Source organism: Carettochelys insculpta, chromosome 15, assembly GCF_033958435.1.
Source record: "Carettochelys insculpta isolate YL-2023 chromosome 15, ASM3395843v1, whole genome shotgun sequence".
In the NCBI taxonomy this organism is placed as follows: domain Eukaryota; kingdom Metazoa; phylum Chordata; order Testudines; family Carettochelyidae; genus Carettochelys; species Carettochelys insculpta.
The window spans coordinates 30,347,087-30,363,956 of NC_134151.1; the positions used below are offsets into that span (position 1 = coordinate 30,347,087).

At 43.2% G+C, this 16,870-nt stretch overlaps 1 protein-coding gene across 4 annotated transcripts in view; it reads right to left on the minus strand.

The window, feature by feature from the left end:
• The window catches only part of MAPK9 (mitogen-activated protein kinase 9), a 55,664-nt gene extending 40,430 nt beyond the window's left edge, over nucleotides 1-15,234 (minus strand). For 2 of the 4 annotated variants that reach the window (XM_075009986.1, XM_075009987.1), the window contains exons 1-2: nucleotides 15,119-15,234; nucleotides 9,196-9,370 (exon numbers count right to left, since the gene is read on the minus strand). In XM_075009986.1, the coding sequence (XP_074866087.1) occupies nucleotides 9,196-9,317 (122 nt within the window). In that variant the 5' untranslated portion in view covers nucleotides 9,318-9,370; nucleotides 15,119-15,234. Of the gene's footprint in view, nucleotides 1-5,405; nucleotides 5,496-8,514; nucleotides 8,669-9,195; nucleotides 9,371-15,118 lie in introns of those variants that run through there. The other 2 variants (XM_075009988.1, XM_075009989.1) reach the window with 2 other exon arrangements.
• Between the last annotated feature and the right edge of the window lie 1,636 nt (nucleotides 15,235-16,870).

The window sequence follows — 16,870 nt, forward strand, 5'->3', positions numbered from 1 at the left end:
TCACAACAGTCTGCCACGAAGTCCTCGAACAAGAGCAACCATTCATAGAACCAGATGCAGGTCAACGGACTCCGAGTGGCCAGGCACGCGCACTGGAACAGAAGTGGCCATAAGAGCAGTCTTCCCCTGGAGGGGAAGGGGAAGGGGAAGGGGAAGAGGCCTCAGGTCGCACCAGAGACTGCATCATTTCAGTAAGCCCCTGCACCATCCAGTATGTCAAGCATTGATGAAGGGTCAGCTGACACCAGATCTCCTCTTGGCGAGTCCAGGAAGACCAGGCTAGATGCATGTGATGCTAGGGCATCAGGGTCATAGGCCTAGGGTTGTCAGGTGCTGCCTGAATCAAAGACTTCAAGGTAGAAAGAGCTGGTGCCAATAACTTGGATGCCTTGGGGGTGCACACCAGAGAGTGAGAGCGGTGCCACACTGGGTACTTTGGGGAACACTGGTACTGGGAGGAGTGTTTTCTGAGTGCCAAGCCCAGAGTAGAGAACAGTGCATTGTGCACTGCAGAACCATACGTGTAGCCTCACCACAGATGTTGAAGTACGAACTGCATGAGGTGCTCATGGAGCTGAAACTGATGCTTCTTAGAAGTCCAGGGTTAAGTCCCCTGCAGATTCATTTCTTATCAGACAGGTGAGCTTTCTCCAAACGATGCAGACAGGAGTCGTGGGGGTCGCTCATTGGCATGGACTCCAAGCAGGAACTACACTGCTTAAAGCCCTCAGACGTTTTCATGCCTCAGCCCCTTGAATGGAACATGGGAGGAGAGGAGAGACCCTTCCCCACCCAATGACTACCTACCACTAACTAACTGGAGAACAATGGCTATGCTAAAGAACTATTTACACAAGAGTGAGCTATGGAAACATGGCAAAAAGTACTCAGCCACAGTTCCAACAACCTGCATGAGCTGTAAGAAGGAACCAAGGGGTGGTCAGGTTGGCAGGGTCATATATAGGGCTCCTCACCGGCTCCACAGCCAACCTCACAGGTAGCAGCTCGTGTAAAACTTTCTGACCTAACTTGAATAGATATGAGAAAGCACAAAGAAGAATTGGTGCTTCAGAGTTGAGGGCCATTGCTAGGAACTACTAGTCTCAGCAAAACCAAGCTCCCCAGCCTGCAAATAAGACACTGCCAAAAGGAGAGAAAACTGGAGAATTCCAGACAGCTGTGGTCCTGGCACACCTGGAAGAAAGGAGGCAGTGTGCAGGAAACTCCATACAAGCACAAGTCCTAACATCAGTCTGTTTATCCTGCTGGATCCCTTGGTTCTAAGGGACAGTGAATGTGTTTGTGTGACCTCAGAAGCTCCACAGCTGAGTTCTTAAGAAGGGAGAAGGCAGAGAAAGAGGAAGTGGGTTGTCGTAGGAGTTTCTTTAACTTTCTACCCCAGCTGGAATTTTTTGTAGTGGTCTATTGATACAAATATAGCTACTGACAGTTATTTTTAAACAAGCCACCAAAATAATTGAAACTGGCATAATTATATAATGTTATTTATACATAATTTTGAAGAACTTTAAAATATTGTGTGCAGATTTTTATTTTTTCTTTGAGGGGGCGCACAGAATTCCCTCAGTAACATCAAGTTCAGTCACAAGTAGATAAACTACCCCAATAGCTATGTATACATGCCTAATTTGAAAGGAGAGACCCTGACAACATATTTCTAATTAAATTGTGTACACTGTGCATACAGCCTTAAAAACAAAACCAAAAAACCAATATGCTGCTACAGATAGAAATAAATAAAATATATTATCACAGTTTAACCAGTATGAAAGTAGGTTTGAAACTGCAATACAGTAAGGAAAACTAAGAACTCCAATACATAGCAGTATAATAAACTGACACTTAAAAAAAATAGCCAAAAGACCTATACCATAATCAAGCACAGTGAAAGCTTTGTTAGCTGGCACTTTACTAACCAGAAAACTTTGTTAACCGGTATTGCCTCCATCCACAATACTGCTGCGTCTTCAGGAGCACGCACCTCACTCCTACCTGGCCAGCTGACCCATTGCGGGGCTTCTGACAGCTGGAACTGCTTCAGCAGGTGCTTCCTTCAGCCTCAGCCTGCCTCAAGCTGCTAAGAGCTGGATCTGCCAGCAGGGGACGAGTGCAGAGCAATAAGCTTTGTTATTGGCACATTCAACTAACCAGCAACCCACACTCCCCATGAGTGCCACATAAAGCTTTCACTGTACTCATTTTCAAATGTTCTATAGTTCACTATTTGTTTAGTAAGAATCATCACATAATCTTTCAGAACACTGAGCAAGTAGTATAGTTTCTTCACTGTCATTCTAAATTCAAGCACCTAGTTTTAGAAAGACAAGGAGGACACTGCAAGGAAAAGACAGATAGCTAGATGAAAACTGCTATAGGTATAAAATGTTTTGGAACTTCGTTTATTTTGCCAAAATCTGCTTACTTTTTCTGATCACCAGAGAGAATAACGGGAAGTCTAAATAAGTTTTTTTCCCCCCATGAATGGGATATTTTTTCAGCATCCTGTATCACCCAGTGATTCTCTTAGAAATGTTTGGAATTAAAAACATCCACCCATGAAAGTTCTTCACAAGTCAAATTTATATGAAAGGTTGTTTAGAACAGTGTTTCTTACACTATGTCCCATGGAACACTGGTGCTCCATGAATAACTCCCAGGTGTGGTACACGCATCTGACACTTTTTGACATCATACACTGATGGCATAAATTTTCTTTTATTAAAACCAGATACAATGTTACTATTCCATTGCTATGAGATACCGAATTAAATTGCTTCATTTGCTTTTGCGGTATGTTGCTGTTTGGTTGGTTTTTTGTTTGTTTGCTTGGTTAGTGTTTTTTTTTTGGTCTGACAATATTTTTTGGAAGAAAATTTTCATAGGTGTTCTTCACAAAAAATATTAGTTTGGTGTTCTGTGATCTCAAAAAGTTTAAGAAACACTTGTTGGAGCATGTACCACTTCAGCTGAACAACATCATTGCTTTCCTGCTTGAAGAGTAAACCATAATGCAGACTCAGAATGCATTTACAGTACCATATGAAAGATACGATATCGTATGATCATACAATATCACTGAATAATTTTATTATCAGAGTTGTATAAGGAAACATAACTTTAAGGAGTGACTTTTGGCAAATTAATAGAAGGGTAATTTTTGCTCAACTTACAGCCCCACACACAAGAAATTCAACATGCCATTTTCTGCCTTTATCTAAAATACATTCATATCCAAAAGATCCAAGGATTTAAACTCTCTCTGCCCCTACTCTTACCTACCTGGACACTGAAACAATTGTCACTGAGGTGATGACCAAGTTATTTCTTTTTAGTACATTGAGCATATCTATTTGAACTACAGCAAGCTATGAGGGATTCGTACACTGCAACTTTGACCCTTCCCTCTCCTTTCTAGAAGAGTTTACAAGCAGTGACACAAACCCTATGGTCAAGTGCAGAGCCAACAATACAAAGTAATTTGCTACTGTGTTGCTCTTATTGTTGGGCAAGAATAGTTCCCATTGACCTTCACAAATACAGGCTTTGCATTCTCCCCATTAACTAGAAACTGTGCCTGTACTCTCAACTAGACAGTGAAGGGTACTGGAATGAAAGAAACTATATACAGTAAGTTATTGCATTACATGCCTTGTGACCAATCTCAGGAAAGCAGCTCTTCAAGAATAAATGGGCTCCCACAGTGGCTGTGTCTACACTAGCCCCAAACTTCGAAATGGCCACTTCGAAGTTTACTAATGAAGCGCTGAAATGCATATTCAGCGCTTCATTAGTATGCGGGCGACCGCGGTGCTTTGAAATTGACGCGGCTCGTCCCGACGGGGCTCCTTTTCGAAAGGACCCCGCCTACTTCGAAGTCCCCTTATTCCCATGAGCAGATGGGAATAAGGGGACTTCGAAGTAGGCGGCGTCCTTTCGAAAAGGAGCCCCGTCGGGACGAGCCGTGCGGCCAGCCACGTCAATTTCGAAGTGCTGCGGTCGCCCACGTGCCATTTGCGTGGCCATTTCGAAGTTTGGGGCTAGTGTAGATGTAGCCCGTAAGTTTAATCTTAGGAGCCTATATTTTTAAATCTTAAAATATGCCATCTCTTTTTATAATACAGTTTATAAACATGCAATATGTCATTTTGAAATGTTTCTGCTAATACAGACACTTGCAGTCTACATCCCAGAAATTAAGAGAGCATAATCCTAAAGATAAGGGATTGGCTGCGTAAAGGGGCCTGATACAGTAACATATGTCAAATAGAGAAGAAGCTGAGCAGGGAAATTCAGTGAGTCAGGTGGGGGAACTTGAAGAAGAGAAGCAAAAATTCAGTCTCTAGAAAAAAGCTATTTCAGAAAGGAAAGAAAAGAAAAAGAAAAAGAAAAAGAAGAAAAAAAGTATGCTTAAAAGAGACTTCGGTTGAGTTAGTCTTACCATAAAAGCTCAAATACGTTAATAATTACCATCTAAGAAACCAAAGTTATCCTTTGTGGGAAAACCTGAGCTATACTTCGTCTATAATATCAAAGAGTGATGTGTGCCAAGCCCCTTAAAAAAGGGTAGGGAAGAAAGCTAAAACACTTTCTGAAGGAGCCAGATACAGGAATATTTTTAAAACAGGGAAGATGCTGTGTAGGAAAAATCTTTCTAAAAAATTTTATGAGCCGCAACACAAACCCTAAGGTCAAGTTCAGGCCAAGTTTTTGAGCTCCATCCAAAAACCTTTTATTTGCATTTGAAGTTTAAAAAAGACTCCCTCCACCAGGAAATACCAATAATCAATATTTGAACAAATGTTACTTCCTTCTGCATATTAATATCAATCAAAAGAAAAAGTCAAACAATATAAGCACAGATTCTTACTAAATCCTAGGCAACTCATTAGCTTCTTAGCATCATGTGAATAGAAACAACCAACTCCAAATCTCCTGTAGTAAAAAATAATGGACTGTGTAATGGGGATCCCCCAGCAATGATTCAGAGCTCAACTGGATTTTAACAGACTAATAAAAGTATTTTTAAAATGAACCTTATGGTTAACCAAAAAAGTTTTTTTAAAACGCCAAAAAAATCCTACTTCCTGGAAACTACTACTTTCTAGCAAGCAAACCAGGGGTACAACAATTAAGGGAACATATTATTTTTCTGTACTGTATTATTGGTGCTGAGTTTTGGCATGTTTCCATACATATTTTAAATATTCAACAAAATGCAGTTTTGGCAACTTCTTTAATTTGCAGGTGCATTCAGAAGATGAGAATTAGTGTACCTCTGAGTATATTCTTTTCCTGATTCTTAAATCCAGACTTTTCAGACCAAACTCTTAAATCAAATCATTCCTTTTTCCACTCTACAGCCTGACCTTAGTACTGGATTTTACCTGAAGGAAGCTGTTTGGTTTGAAACAACAGGGAAGCCGGACAGATCAGAAATGTATCATATCGAGAAGAGAAAAGGTGGTCATTTCCATCTTAAATCCCTCATGCCATCTAGTGCTCATATAAAGAAATGAAAGTTAACAAAAAGCTATATTAATGTGAAAAAATAAAAATTGTATAAGGAAGTTTTATACCTAATCACTGTTTTAGAGATATAGTAACAGAGAGGTAGCTGTGCTAGTCTGTATCCTATCAAAACAAAAAGCAGTCAGGCAACACTTTAAAGACTAACAAAATAATTTATTAGGTGATGAGCTTTCATAGGACAGACCCACTTCTTCAGAACTGGAGATAGTGCTGTACTGGAAATGGTGCTATAAGTGAACTGACATGACATAAACAGAGATACAGATAAAAAAACTGAAATGAAAACTGAAAATCAGATACATAGTACAGAAGGGGGGAGTAAGAGGGAAAGGGGGGAAGAGAAAATAAATATATCACAACTCTGACATTATACTCAAGCCAACTGACAAAGGGGGTGCTGTAGTCATCATGAATCAGTCCGACTATAAACAGGAGGCAGCTAGATGACCCTTCAACACCACATTTTACAGACTTCTTTCCTCTGGTCCCTCTTTAAAATACCAAAAGAAACTACATCATCATCTTAAGGAACTCCCTACCTCTACTTGGCACCGAATCCAAAGACATGCCTTCTGAACCATGGCCAGGACTATTCTATTTGCTTCGCAAAATACATGAAACACGAAAGCCCTGATGCCCTATCATTTCAGGTATTGGCACTAACAGAACATCCAGCTATGTAGACTCCCTCCTCAAACCCTATTATACCAACACTACTAGCTATCTCTGAGATGCCACCGACTTCCTGAGGAAAATTACAAAAAATCCAAAACCTTCTTGTAAAGCCATCCTTGCCATTATGATGTAGAAGCTTTCTACATCAATATTCCACATGAAGTACAAGCAATCAGGAACACTGTCCCAAATGTTACCATGGCAAATATGGTGACTGTCTTATGTAACTTTGTTCTCACCCACAATTATTTCCAATCTGGGGATAACTTATACCTCCAGATCAGTAGCACTGCTTATAGGCACTTGCGAGGCCCTACAGGATGCTAACATTTTTATGGCTTACTTAGGCCAACGTTTCCTCAGTTCCCATGGCTTATTACCCCTCCTTTACTTATGCTACATCGATGTCCTCTTTATCATTTTGGATCCATAGTAAAGAGACTCTGGAAAAATTCCACAGATATTTTAACAACGGGCACCCCACCATCAATCTCAGTCTTGGCCATTCCACACCAGAGATCCATTTCCTGGATGCAATAGTACAAAATCACTTATGGCCAAAACACCACCACTCTCTACTACACTTTTCCACATGCTTCCAGCTTCCATCCACGACATGCCACGCGATCCATCATTTACAGTCAAGCCTTCATATACAACTGCATCTGCTTCAAAGCCTCTGACACAGACCAAAAAAAAAAAACAAACCAATTACTTCAAGAGAGGCTCAAGAAGGTCAACAACAGAATACCATTTGTCATTACCTACAGCCCCCAGTTCAAACCCCTGCAGCGCATTATCAACCACCTACAACCTATACTGGAGCACTCTGACAGCCTCTGGGTGAGAGGCCTGTTCCCTCCTACAGACAACCACCTAACCCCAGGAAACTTCTCACTAGCAACCACAAGCCATACCACAGTAATGCTAATCCTGAAACTGTTCTTTGCAACAAACCCCGTTGCCAACTTTGTCCACATATTTATTCTGGAGACACCATCACTGGACCTAATCGGATCAGTAACAGGATCAGGGGCTCATACTCTTCTACCTCAACCAACGTTATGTATGTTATGTGCCAGCAATGCCCCTCTACCATGTATATTGGACAGACTGGACAATCACTGGCAAAGAATGAATGGACACAAAGCAGACATTAGAAATCTGAATACACATAAACCTGTCAGTGAGCATTTCAATGGAGTGGGCCACACTGTTAAAGGCTTGATAATATGCATCTTAAAACAAAAACTTTAACACCAGATTACAAAGGGGAACATGTGAACTAGACTTTATGCTCAAATTCGATACTTTGCGACTTGGTCTTAATAGAAACCAATTACCTTATGCATTGCAAAGGCAACTTCCCCATCTTTGATATGTGTAGTGATCTCAGGTAAGTCACTTAATTTACACTTGCAGTAAGTAATTTTCTCTTCCCCTCCTTTTTCCCCACACTTTGACCCTCCCTGCCGTCCCATGTATTGGATTTGTCAGTCTTCATCTACATTTTTTTTTGTCTGTATCACTCTGCTATACAATTGTCATGTCAATTCACTTTCAGCACCATTTACAGTACAGCACTATCTCCAGATCTGAAGAAGTGGGTCTGTCCCACAAAACCTCAGTTGAAAAAATGACTCAGTTTCCTAGAGGTCTTCATGTCTTGAACAACACTGATAAAAATGCTATGGCTTGGCTCAACCGGATTGCATACACCAAATAAACAAACAAACCTAATCACTAAAATTTAACATATAATGACCACACATTCCACTCAAGTACACTAATTTTGAAGAAAAATGAAAATTTCCATTTTAAATTTCTTTTACATCTTACCTAGTACTAAGACAATAGCATTTCAAACACATCCACAACAGCTGAAAACAGAAGAGACTAAACAGGTATGTTCCATATGTATATGGCAAAAAGTATAAAATTGTATTTGTTTGATGTCTGCTGTGAAAACATGCCTTCTAAAAGCTCAGTTACAAGAACACAAAAACAAGGACAGATGAAACAAAACAAAGTATTTTCTCCCTATACAGACCTCTACCCTGAATTCACTATCTATTAAGAACTCCCACTTGACTTCAGTAAAATTCTGGATGCACGAAAAAGCAGGCAGGATCTGAAGTGTAACTATGTCCCAGGCAATTATTCTAGCTCAGTACTGGTTAGTACAATCTGCTAGTACTAAATAAATTTTGCCCAATAAACTATGGGCCTGATAAGTAATATGGGTAGAGCGGAGAGCTGCAGTCTAAAAAAACATTTGAAAAGTTTTACCTTTAGCTGGCCCAGTGCTGTGGTGCCATACAAGAGACTAAGGCTCAGGATCAGACTAACGATTCGCACATCCTGGGGCAGTGAAGGCTGGACACATAGTTGAGGTGACACACCAAGGAAGAGACCGCCAGCCCAACCCCTCACACAGCATCCCTTTCTGGTTAATCCATGGAGTGACAATGACATTGATTTGCCTCATCCTGCCAGTTAATGGCAAGGCACTGCATTGATGGCTCCTAGAAATGGATAGGAGTGATTGGGAATAAAAGGGAAGGGAAAAAGGGGCCATGATGAAGAAACGAGTAAAACCCAGAATCTCTCACCATCTCATTGTCATACCTTAAACTGTAAAATCATAACTACATGGGGAATGTAAGAACTAGAAATAAAAGCAAAATGGTTAATGAGAAGGAAATTTACTACCCATTTTAACAGCTTATGCAGATATCTAAGAATTTAAGTTTTGTTTCCTAAAACAAAAATTCAATACTAGAAACTATAGCAAGCAGCTATTGTAGAGCCTGCTTAGCTCATAATCCTGTAGCAAGAGATGATATTAATTACAATTGGTATTTTACATTCTGACACCTGTACTGGTCACTTTTGTATTATAGCAAGAGTATGTTCATGTTACAGTTTGTATCAAAAATTGTTTGTTTAAACAGAGTTTTTGTTACTCACCAAACAATGCCCTGAGCCCCAGATCCTATGGGCTTCAATTGCTGGTACCGTTTTAGTACGGTGAATGTGGAATCTGCGACTTGAACACTGTAAAACTGACTATCACGTTTACTGTCACTCATGTTGCAGTGTCATGTAGGTTTTTTCCAGAAGGGCCTGGCACAGTTTTAAAGATCTTAAATGCAAAAAGAGAAATTGAACAATTGTTTACTCTAAACAGGGAAATCTATTCAACTCTTTTCAATATACTCTCTGTACAAATATACCATTTAATGATTTTTTCATCAGAAATTATAAATAATAAAGCAAAGCAGTAATAAGAAAGTACACATATGCAAAATGACAAAAATAAATGGAGTCTTCAGATTTAAAAAAAAATTAGGCATTAGTTATCCAGCTATCTGTTGTTGTAAAATCTATTATATATTTGAAAGAGTTTGCCTGTGAGTCAGTCTGTCTGTCCATTTGTTCACGAACTCCTCCTGAACAGTAAGAGCTTGAACTACCAAATTCTGTATATGGCTCCCTCTTCTCATAACTTAAAGCAAGGTCTAGTTGTGTGGGAGCGGAAGGGGCGGGAGCATGTGCTTCAGCACTCTCACTCCCAGATTTGTTGCTTGTTGGTCCCCTTGCTCACTGTCAGGGAGTGAGAGAAAAGTGCACTTTGAGGCATTCCTCACTGTGGCTGAGGCAGGCATGAGGCAGGGGGCAGGAGAGCTGTGCATTTTACTTTTGCTACCTGGCAGGAACAGGAAGGGGAACAGCAAGAGGTTGGGAGTGAGGAGGGGCTCAGGGCAGGAGGCCGAGGTGTATGTGGAAGGGAACAGAAGTCAAGACAGGGGGTCAGAGCAGAGGGTTAGAGGAAGCAAGAATCAGGGTTAGGTGTTTTATGTGGTATATCAACTTTAGTACAGGTTTTGATGTAATCTCAGATATAATCTCGGATGAGTGTCTCATAAACAAACTAGGAAAATACGATCGAGAAGAAGTTACTACAAGATGCATACCTAGTATATTGGAAAATTGAGAGAGTAGGTGTCAGTGGCTCACAGTCAAGTTGGAAGGGCATATCAAGAGGGATCCAATAGAAATTAGTTCTGGTTCAGTTCTGTCCAATATTTTCTTCAATAATTTAGAAAATAAATAAATTTCTATAAAGTTACAGACCCACCAAGCTGGGGTTGCAAGTGCTTTGGATGACAGGACTACCTTTAACATAAAATTTGGAAGGTGGCGGGGTTGGGGGGGGAGCTTTGGATTTTCAGGTTTGCTTTGTTAACCAATGCCAAAAAGGCCCTATATCTTGCAAAATTCATGGCTGCAGATGCAGGTAATAAAAAAACTTTACCATGGTCAATGAACTACTGAAAAGTCACATTATTTAGAACCACAAATCCTGAAGTTTTCTTATAAAAAGACTAACTTCTCTTACTCCTTTCACCTATCTTTCTACAAAAGAAAAGCTTCATGAACATTTAGTTGAGAATAAATTTTTGGAAAATTTCAAGAGCTAAACTAGAAATATAATTATAACCACTTAAAACCATGGAAAGAAGCATGAAATTTGTTGTACAACAAATGTAAAGTACTGCCCCAATAATAAATTTATCAAGTCACCAGGGAAGACAGCCAAGACACACCAGATTAAAAATGAACAGATCTTCACAAAGCAGTGTCTAAACAATGAAAAGCAAGTATCAGACAATTCCTCACCAGCTGTGTGACCTCTACATATGACACCTCCCCCACCCATCCCCAGACCCTCACACAAGCTGGGCAGGGGGTATGAACAAACAGAGAGAGACAGACAGACAGACAGATAAAACAGTGCAGCCTGGGAAAGTGCAGTGCCCTGCTCCCTCCCTTTCCTGACTGGGACTTTGGAGAGTGCTGTTGCCCCAACCCCTCCCCATCCCAACACATTACCTGGCAGGGGACGGAGGCGGGTGAGCTCTCTGTCCTGCTACTCTGCACCGTGCCAGACAATGACCCCTTGCAGGCAGCATGGCCAGAAGAGGAGAGGATCTGGTCTTGCCAGCTGCTGGCCCCTACCCACTCTTACTCCCATGTTTGTGAAGGGTCATGTGACCCTTTCTGACCCTCCCATTTATCACCCTTGTCTAATAAGATGTAAATACACTATACAAACTATTTCTACATTGTTTAGACTGGGGTGGGGAACCTAAGTCTTGGCTTGGCCTCCCCACACCCAAAGCCTGGAGCCCATGCTGGAGCTCCTGCCCTGCACCAGCACCAGCTCCCTGCTGCTGGGTGGGGGGTGGCAGTGGGAGGAGCCTTGTGGGCCAAGTCCAGGAAAGCTGGGGCCTGTATCAGCCCACAGGCTCTGCCCAGTGGGGAGAGGAAGTGGCTCCATATGCTACTGTTCCTCCTCCCACCGGAGCTGGGGGAATGGCAGTGCAGGGATTTTATCCTGAATTAGCTAACTTGAGTGAAGAACCATTTTTTAATTTTTTGCTGGCATTAAAGTCATTAAACAAAGGTGAAAACTACAAGCTCAAAAGGCATTTTGACAAGATGGTTTTACACACACAAATTTTAAAATTAAGCTGATTTAGAGCCAGGGTAAAGGCTCGTTCAACTCCTGACTGTGGAAAACTGATTTGTGTTTTGATGGGATTATTGGGTTTTCAGTCAACTACATTTCTTGACTTTCAAATACCAGTCTCTTAACTAACAATCGTTTATTTGACCTATCATATATGTCAGAGGTGTGCATAACACATTCTGAATAGCCTGACCAGACCAATACAGTAGGATCAACACTGATACGGTGAGAAAAGGACTCCACTGGAATTTGGCATCACAATCAATTTCTTTAAAAAGAAAAAAAAAAAATCCTTCAATTTTTGGTATCCTTATTTTATTTAGTACAACAATAAATATGACCAAGATAGAAAAAGGAAACCAAGTACTGGTGCTATGAAAAACTGACACTGAATCTCACCAACATCTTCACAAACTGAAGTGTCCCTTGGATCAATATTATGTACCACCAATTCAAAAGAACTATACGAAGGTGATAAAAATATGAACACAGTGGTATGGAGAAAAAAAAAAGCAGTTTACATACAAGGGGTTGTCTAATCTGAAAGCTACTCCACTTTCCAACTAGCCATTGCAACCATGCAATTCCAGAGCATGAGGCTAATATAATATTTCAAATGAAGTAAACCTGTGAATACACTGTAGCAAACATGCATTATTTGAAGTGTAATTACAGTCAGGAGACTGACTATGCACAAGTGCCATGTTCTCACTAAACTGGTGCATTCTTTGTAGATCTTCAAATTGCATCTGCTTACTTTATAGACAAACCAAGTTATTAGTATTAGCACTGTGGAATGACACAGCTACAACACTAATGTTTTTGTTAAAGAATCTTTATTGTTGTTAATGAGGGGAAAAAATCTCAAGGATCATAACTTGATTTTTAAATCCAGGCTGATTCCAATCCTGACAGTTAAGATAAAAAAAAATTATATATAAAGTTTATAAATTAAAAGATGACTGACAATATGTGGAAAGCCTCAGTGTCACTTTTTTGTGCCTTAAATGCACTTAAAGCTAGCCTGTACTTTACTCTTAGGTTGGGATCCCCAATGTGTAGGGTGCACACCCCAGGTGACATAGAGAAACATTTGGAGGCACAGGATGGTGGAAGGGAAGCATGAGCCAGCTCCCATGGGTAGCACGGAGGGAGCACCGCCCAGCTCTCAGCTCTACTCTGCCCCAGGCATAGCCATTGCTATCCTCTCTCAGCCGTGGTTCAGGCTCTATTCCCAGCTGCAGCTCCACTCCCAGCTACAGCTATGGCTCCTGACAACAGCTCTGCTCAAGGTTGCTGCCCCAGCCCTGCTTCCATCTGTGGTCCCAAGAGCTCCTCCTATCCCCTGGCTCCCAGCCACAGTTTTGGCCTATGCTGCAGACCCACTCCCAGCTATGGCCCCATTCCTGGTGCCCCAATCCACAGGCCTGGTCCCAGCTGTGGCTCTAAGTATCCTGGAATTTTAGATTTTTTAGAATAAGCAGTTTTCAAAATAATAATGGACAGTTAGTTCTCGAAAAAGCAGTCGAGACTGCATCTTAGTTCAGAGGGTGTTTACTGTATCACAATAGATGAGATCAGACTAAATGGTTATAATGATCTCTCTTAGTCTTGAAATCTATTCACTTTTTATACCACCTATCAACAACATCCAACAAACAGGTTGAACCTCCCTCATCTGGCACCCTCAGGACCTGATCAGTGCCAAACAAGAGAATTTCTTGGACTACCGGATGTCAATATTGTCTAGCTCATTGTCTGTGCTTCCACTGCTTACTGGGCTCTTACAAGACATTTAGTTACATCTAAACAACAGTACAGAACACTGAGAGCCAGGACTCGTGGCTGTAAACAAACTTTACAGGACCATGGGAAGCTTGGCCACCCCTGTAACTGGTTATCTGACTAACTAAAATCATGCCAGATTACGGACGTTGCTGGACTACACAGTTCCAGATTAGACTCAACCTGAAATGGCAAGCAGTTGGAATAAAATGGTATACATTCCTAGAAACTCAAAATATTTTCCATTTAGATATCTGACAACTAAACCTTCTGGACTGCTGCAGTGAGAGTACCTTCTCCAAACAAAGGGCTAGTCAGCAGTTACCTCTGAAGTACATTTTAACAGGACAGCCCAGGACAACAGAGTGGACTTCCCAAGCATGGCAAGACTTGAGAGAGCTCTCAAATGTGTATATTCCATACCAGCTTATGCTGCCACAAAGTGATTTAACAGATTTAAAGGGGGCTTCTTTTTTAAATAAAAATTAATTTGGGTTATGAAAGCTGAAGTCATGGGATGACAACTTCTTTCCAGATCAGTCACACTAAATGTACTTTGCTCAAGAAGCCAGGGGCTTTTATGCTGATTTCAAGTTCCAGAAACATGCTGACTGGCAACTGGACAATTGTATGCCTGCTGCACTGACAAGCGCTTCTTTTAAAATGGGGGTGGGAGGAGAGGCGAGCATGCCGTCCACCTAAGCAACACAACCAGACCATCAGTCCGGGAACTGCGAGTTGGGACCCCAAAGGTGGATTATGACCCAACCCCCTTTTAATGGGCTCACCAGAGCTGGCGTTAGACTTCCTGCACGCAAAAGGCTCTGGAAAAATTTAGACAGGGGGGTGCTGAGAGCCACTGAACCATACTGCAAACCCTGTATGCAATGGTAACCGCTTTTAGCCAGGGATGCGGCGGCGGCACCCACGGCCGAAGCTCCCCAGCCGGGATTGTGGGCTGATTTTTGGTGCCCGCAGAGGGATGCAGTGCAATGAAGTTTGAGGCCCCCCGAACTAAACCAATAGCTCAGAACAGCCCCTAAGTCCCACCCCTCCGCTCACGGAGCTGCCAGGTTCTCTGGGGACCTATCACCAGCGACCGCCCCGCGGTTTATTACACCCAGGGACACCAGCCGACCCCTGCCCTCCTCATGCAGTTCGGCTACGAGCGCGCCCCTCCCTCGGGCGGCGCAGGCGGAGACTCCGGGCGGGCGCTCACCTGAGCCGCTGCCCGCTGCACTGGGAAGGAGGCGGCGACCTCAGAGCAGGGGGCAGCGGGCCCCTGCTCGAGGATGTGACCGAATGCGGCAGGCGGCAACTGGGGGGGGGGGGGGGGGCGTAAGACCACGCGCCGCCGCGGGCCGAGCCCCCGAGCCAGCCCGCCGGCAGAACGCGGGAGGAGGGAGCGCAGGGAAAGTTTCCGGAGACAGCTTCGCCCTCATGGAGCGAGCTCGGCCAGACGGAGCCGCGGGCGGGGTCCCAGGGTGCAGTTCCCGCGCAGCGGACCCTCCAGGCCTGTCTACAGGGCCCGCCCGGCCGCAGGATCCCCCTTCCCGCCACCCTCCCCCTCACCGTGTCCTCCTGCGGCTCGGCGCTGGGGTCCCGCGGTAGCTGCGTCGCTCCTACAGCCTCCCTCCCCACAATGGCCTCTCTCGTCGCAGCCCCCTCACGGGCCGCGCCAGGTCCGGACCAGAGAACAAGCAGCCACGCCGACCAACCACGCCTCAGCGTCCGCCGGCTGTAGCCAATCCGCCTACGGGGGTGGGACGCGCTAGCCACTACACTCGGAGGCGCGGGGGGAGTGGTGACTGCAGAAGAGGTGGGGAGGTTCGGGTTAGCCTCAGCCCCCAAGACACCGTGTGACGTCACTAATATGTGCTAACGTGTCACCCGATTTATGATGTCACAAGTATGTCACCTCACACCACAGTGTCATCACTTCAGGGCAAAGCATGATTGGCAGCGGGGGTGATGTCAAGCTCCTCACAGCAAATAGCACTAGTGCCCAGTGGTGAAGTCAAAACAGACCCCCTCCTACAGGGAGGTCTCCTCATGCTCATTACATCACAAAATGGTCACTTTCCATTAATCTCTTTAGGAGACTGTGGTGGGAGTTGACCACTTCTGCCACTTCAGAAAAACCTCCAGTTACTTCTGCAATGTGCAGCAGCCATATTTTAACACGCAACCACTACCCAAAAACAGAGGTGGTCAGGACAGGGCATATAATACAGCTCTGTTCACCCAGCTGCAAATTTTTAAAATATATGAATAGCTGTTGTAAACCACAGCATGTGTAAAATGCCAGTGTTCATAAGACTGTCTGAATACTAAAATGGCCCCAGAGAGCAATATTTGCCCCCAACCAACAAACCCTACAGTACATGGTTGCTCTTGCATATTTCTTCCCTGCCCCCCCCCCCCAACTTTAAGATTTCTTGCTTTTTAAGACCACTCCTGACCTAAAAATGAAAACTTCATGTAATATACAGCAGTGGGGGCAGGGGTAAATGTCTCAATGATTGTCATAGGTTAGCGCCCCCCCCCCCCCCCCAGTAGCATCTGACGAGCTTGGATATCACTAAGCCCACCTTTGCTGCCACCTTGGGCATCTTTTAACCCTGTCTTGCTGTCCCAAGCTCTCAGCTCTCCTCCAGATCATACAGGGTAGGGTTGCACCCAACTGCAGAATGATAGACACAGACCAGCTCTAGTTAACAGACTTGCTATAGCATGCAGGTGCCCATCTTCTTGGAGTACAAGCCCAAAATTATGACATTTACCCCCTCCATTGATGTGGAAGAAAATAGGTACAATTTCTTCCCCCGCCCCATTACAAATTACATAAACTGGAATATATTGCAAAGAAATAAAGTTTATTAATTGCAACAGGTAGATTTTTAAGTGTTTAAAGAGGTAGCAAAAAGAACAGCAGATTAAGAAAATACCACATATGCAAATAGATTGAGTCACTTAGTTGGTTAAATAATAATGCCCCACACTGCACATTGTTTTCATTAGATTCTTTTTCAGGCCAAGTATCTTTCCAGCTTGGATCAGATAGGTCTCCCACTCCCACCCCATTCCAGTCCTTTTATTTGCAGGTGTTTTCAAGTATCTCTTTAGATGCAAGAGGTAGAGGACAAGCAAGCTGAAGCCCTGTTTCCCCGCCCGCCCCCCCCCGCCATATAGTATTGCCATGGGGGGGAAAAATCCTCTATTTCCCCAGCAATCTCCCCATAGAAAAGATCAGCAGTCAAAGATGGATACTATCAGGTGACCAGGATGAGTCAGTGGCATTACAGTATGTCCACAGACAATCCG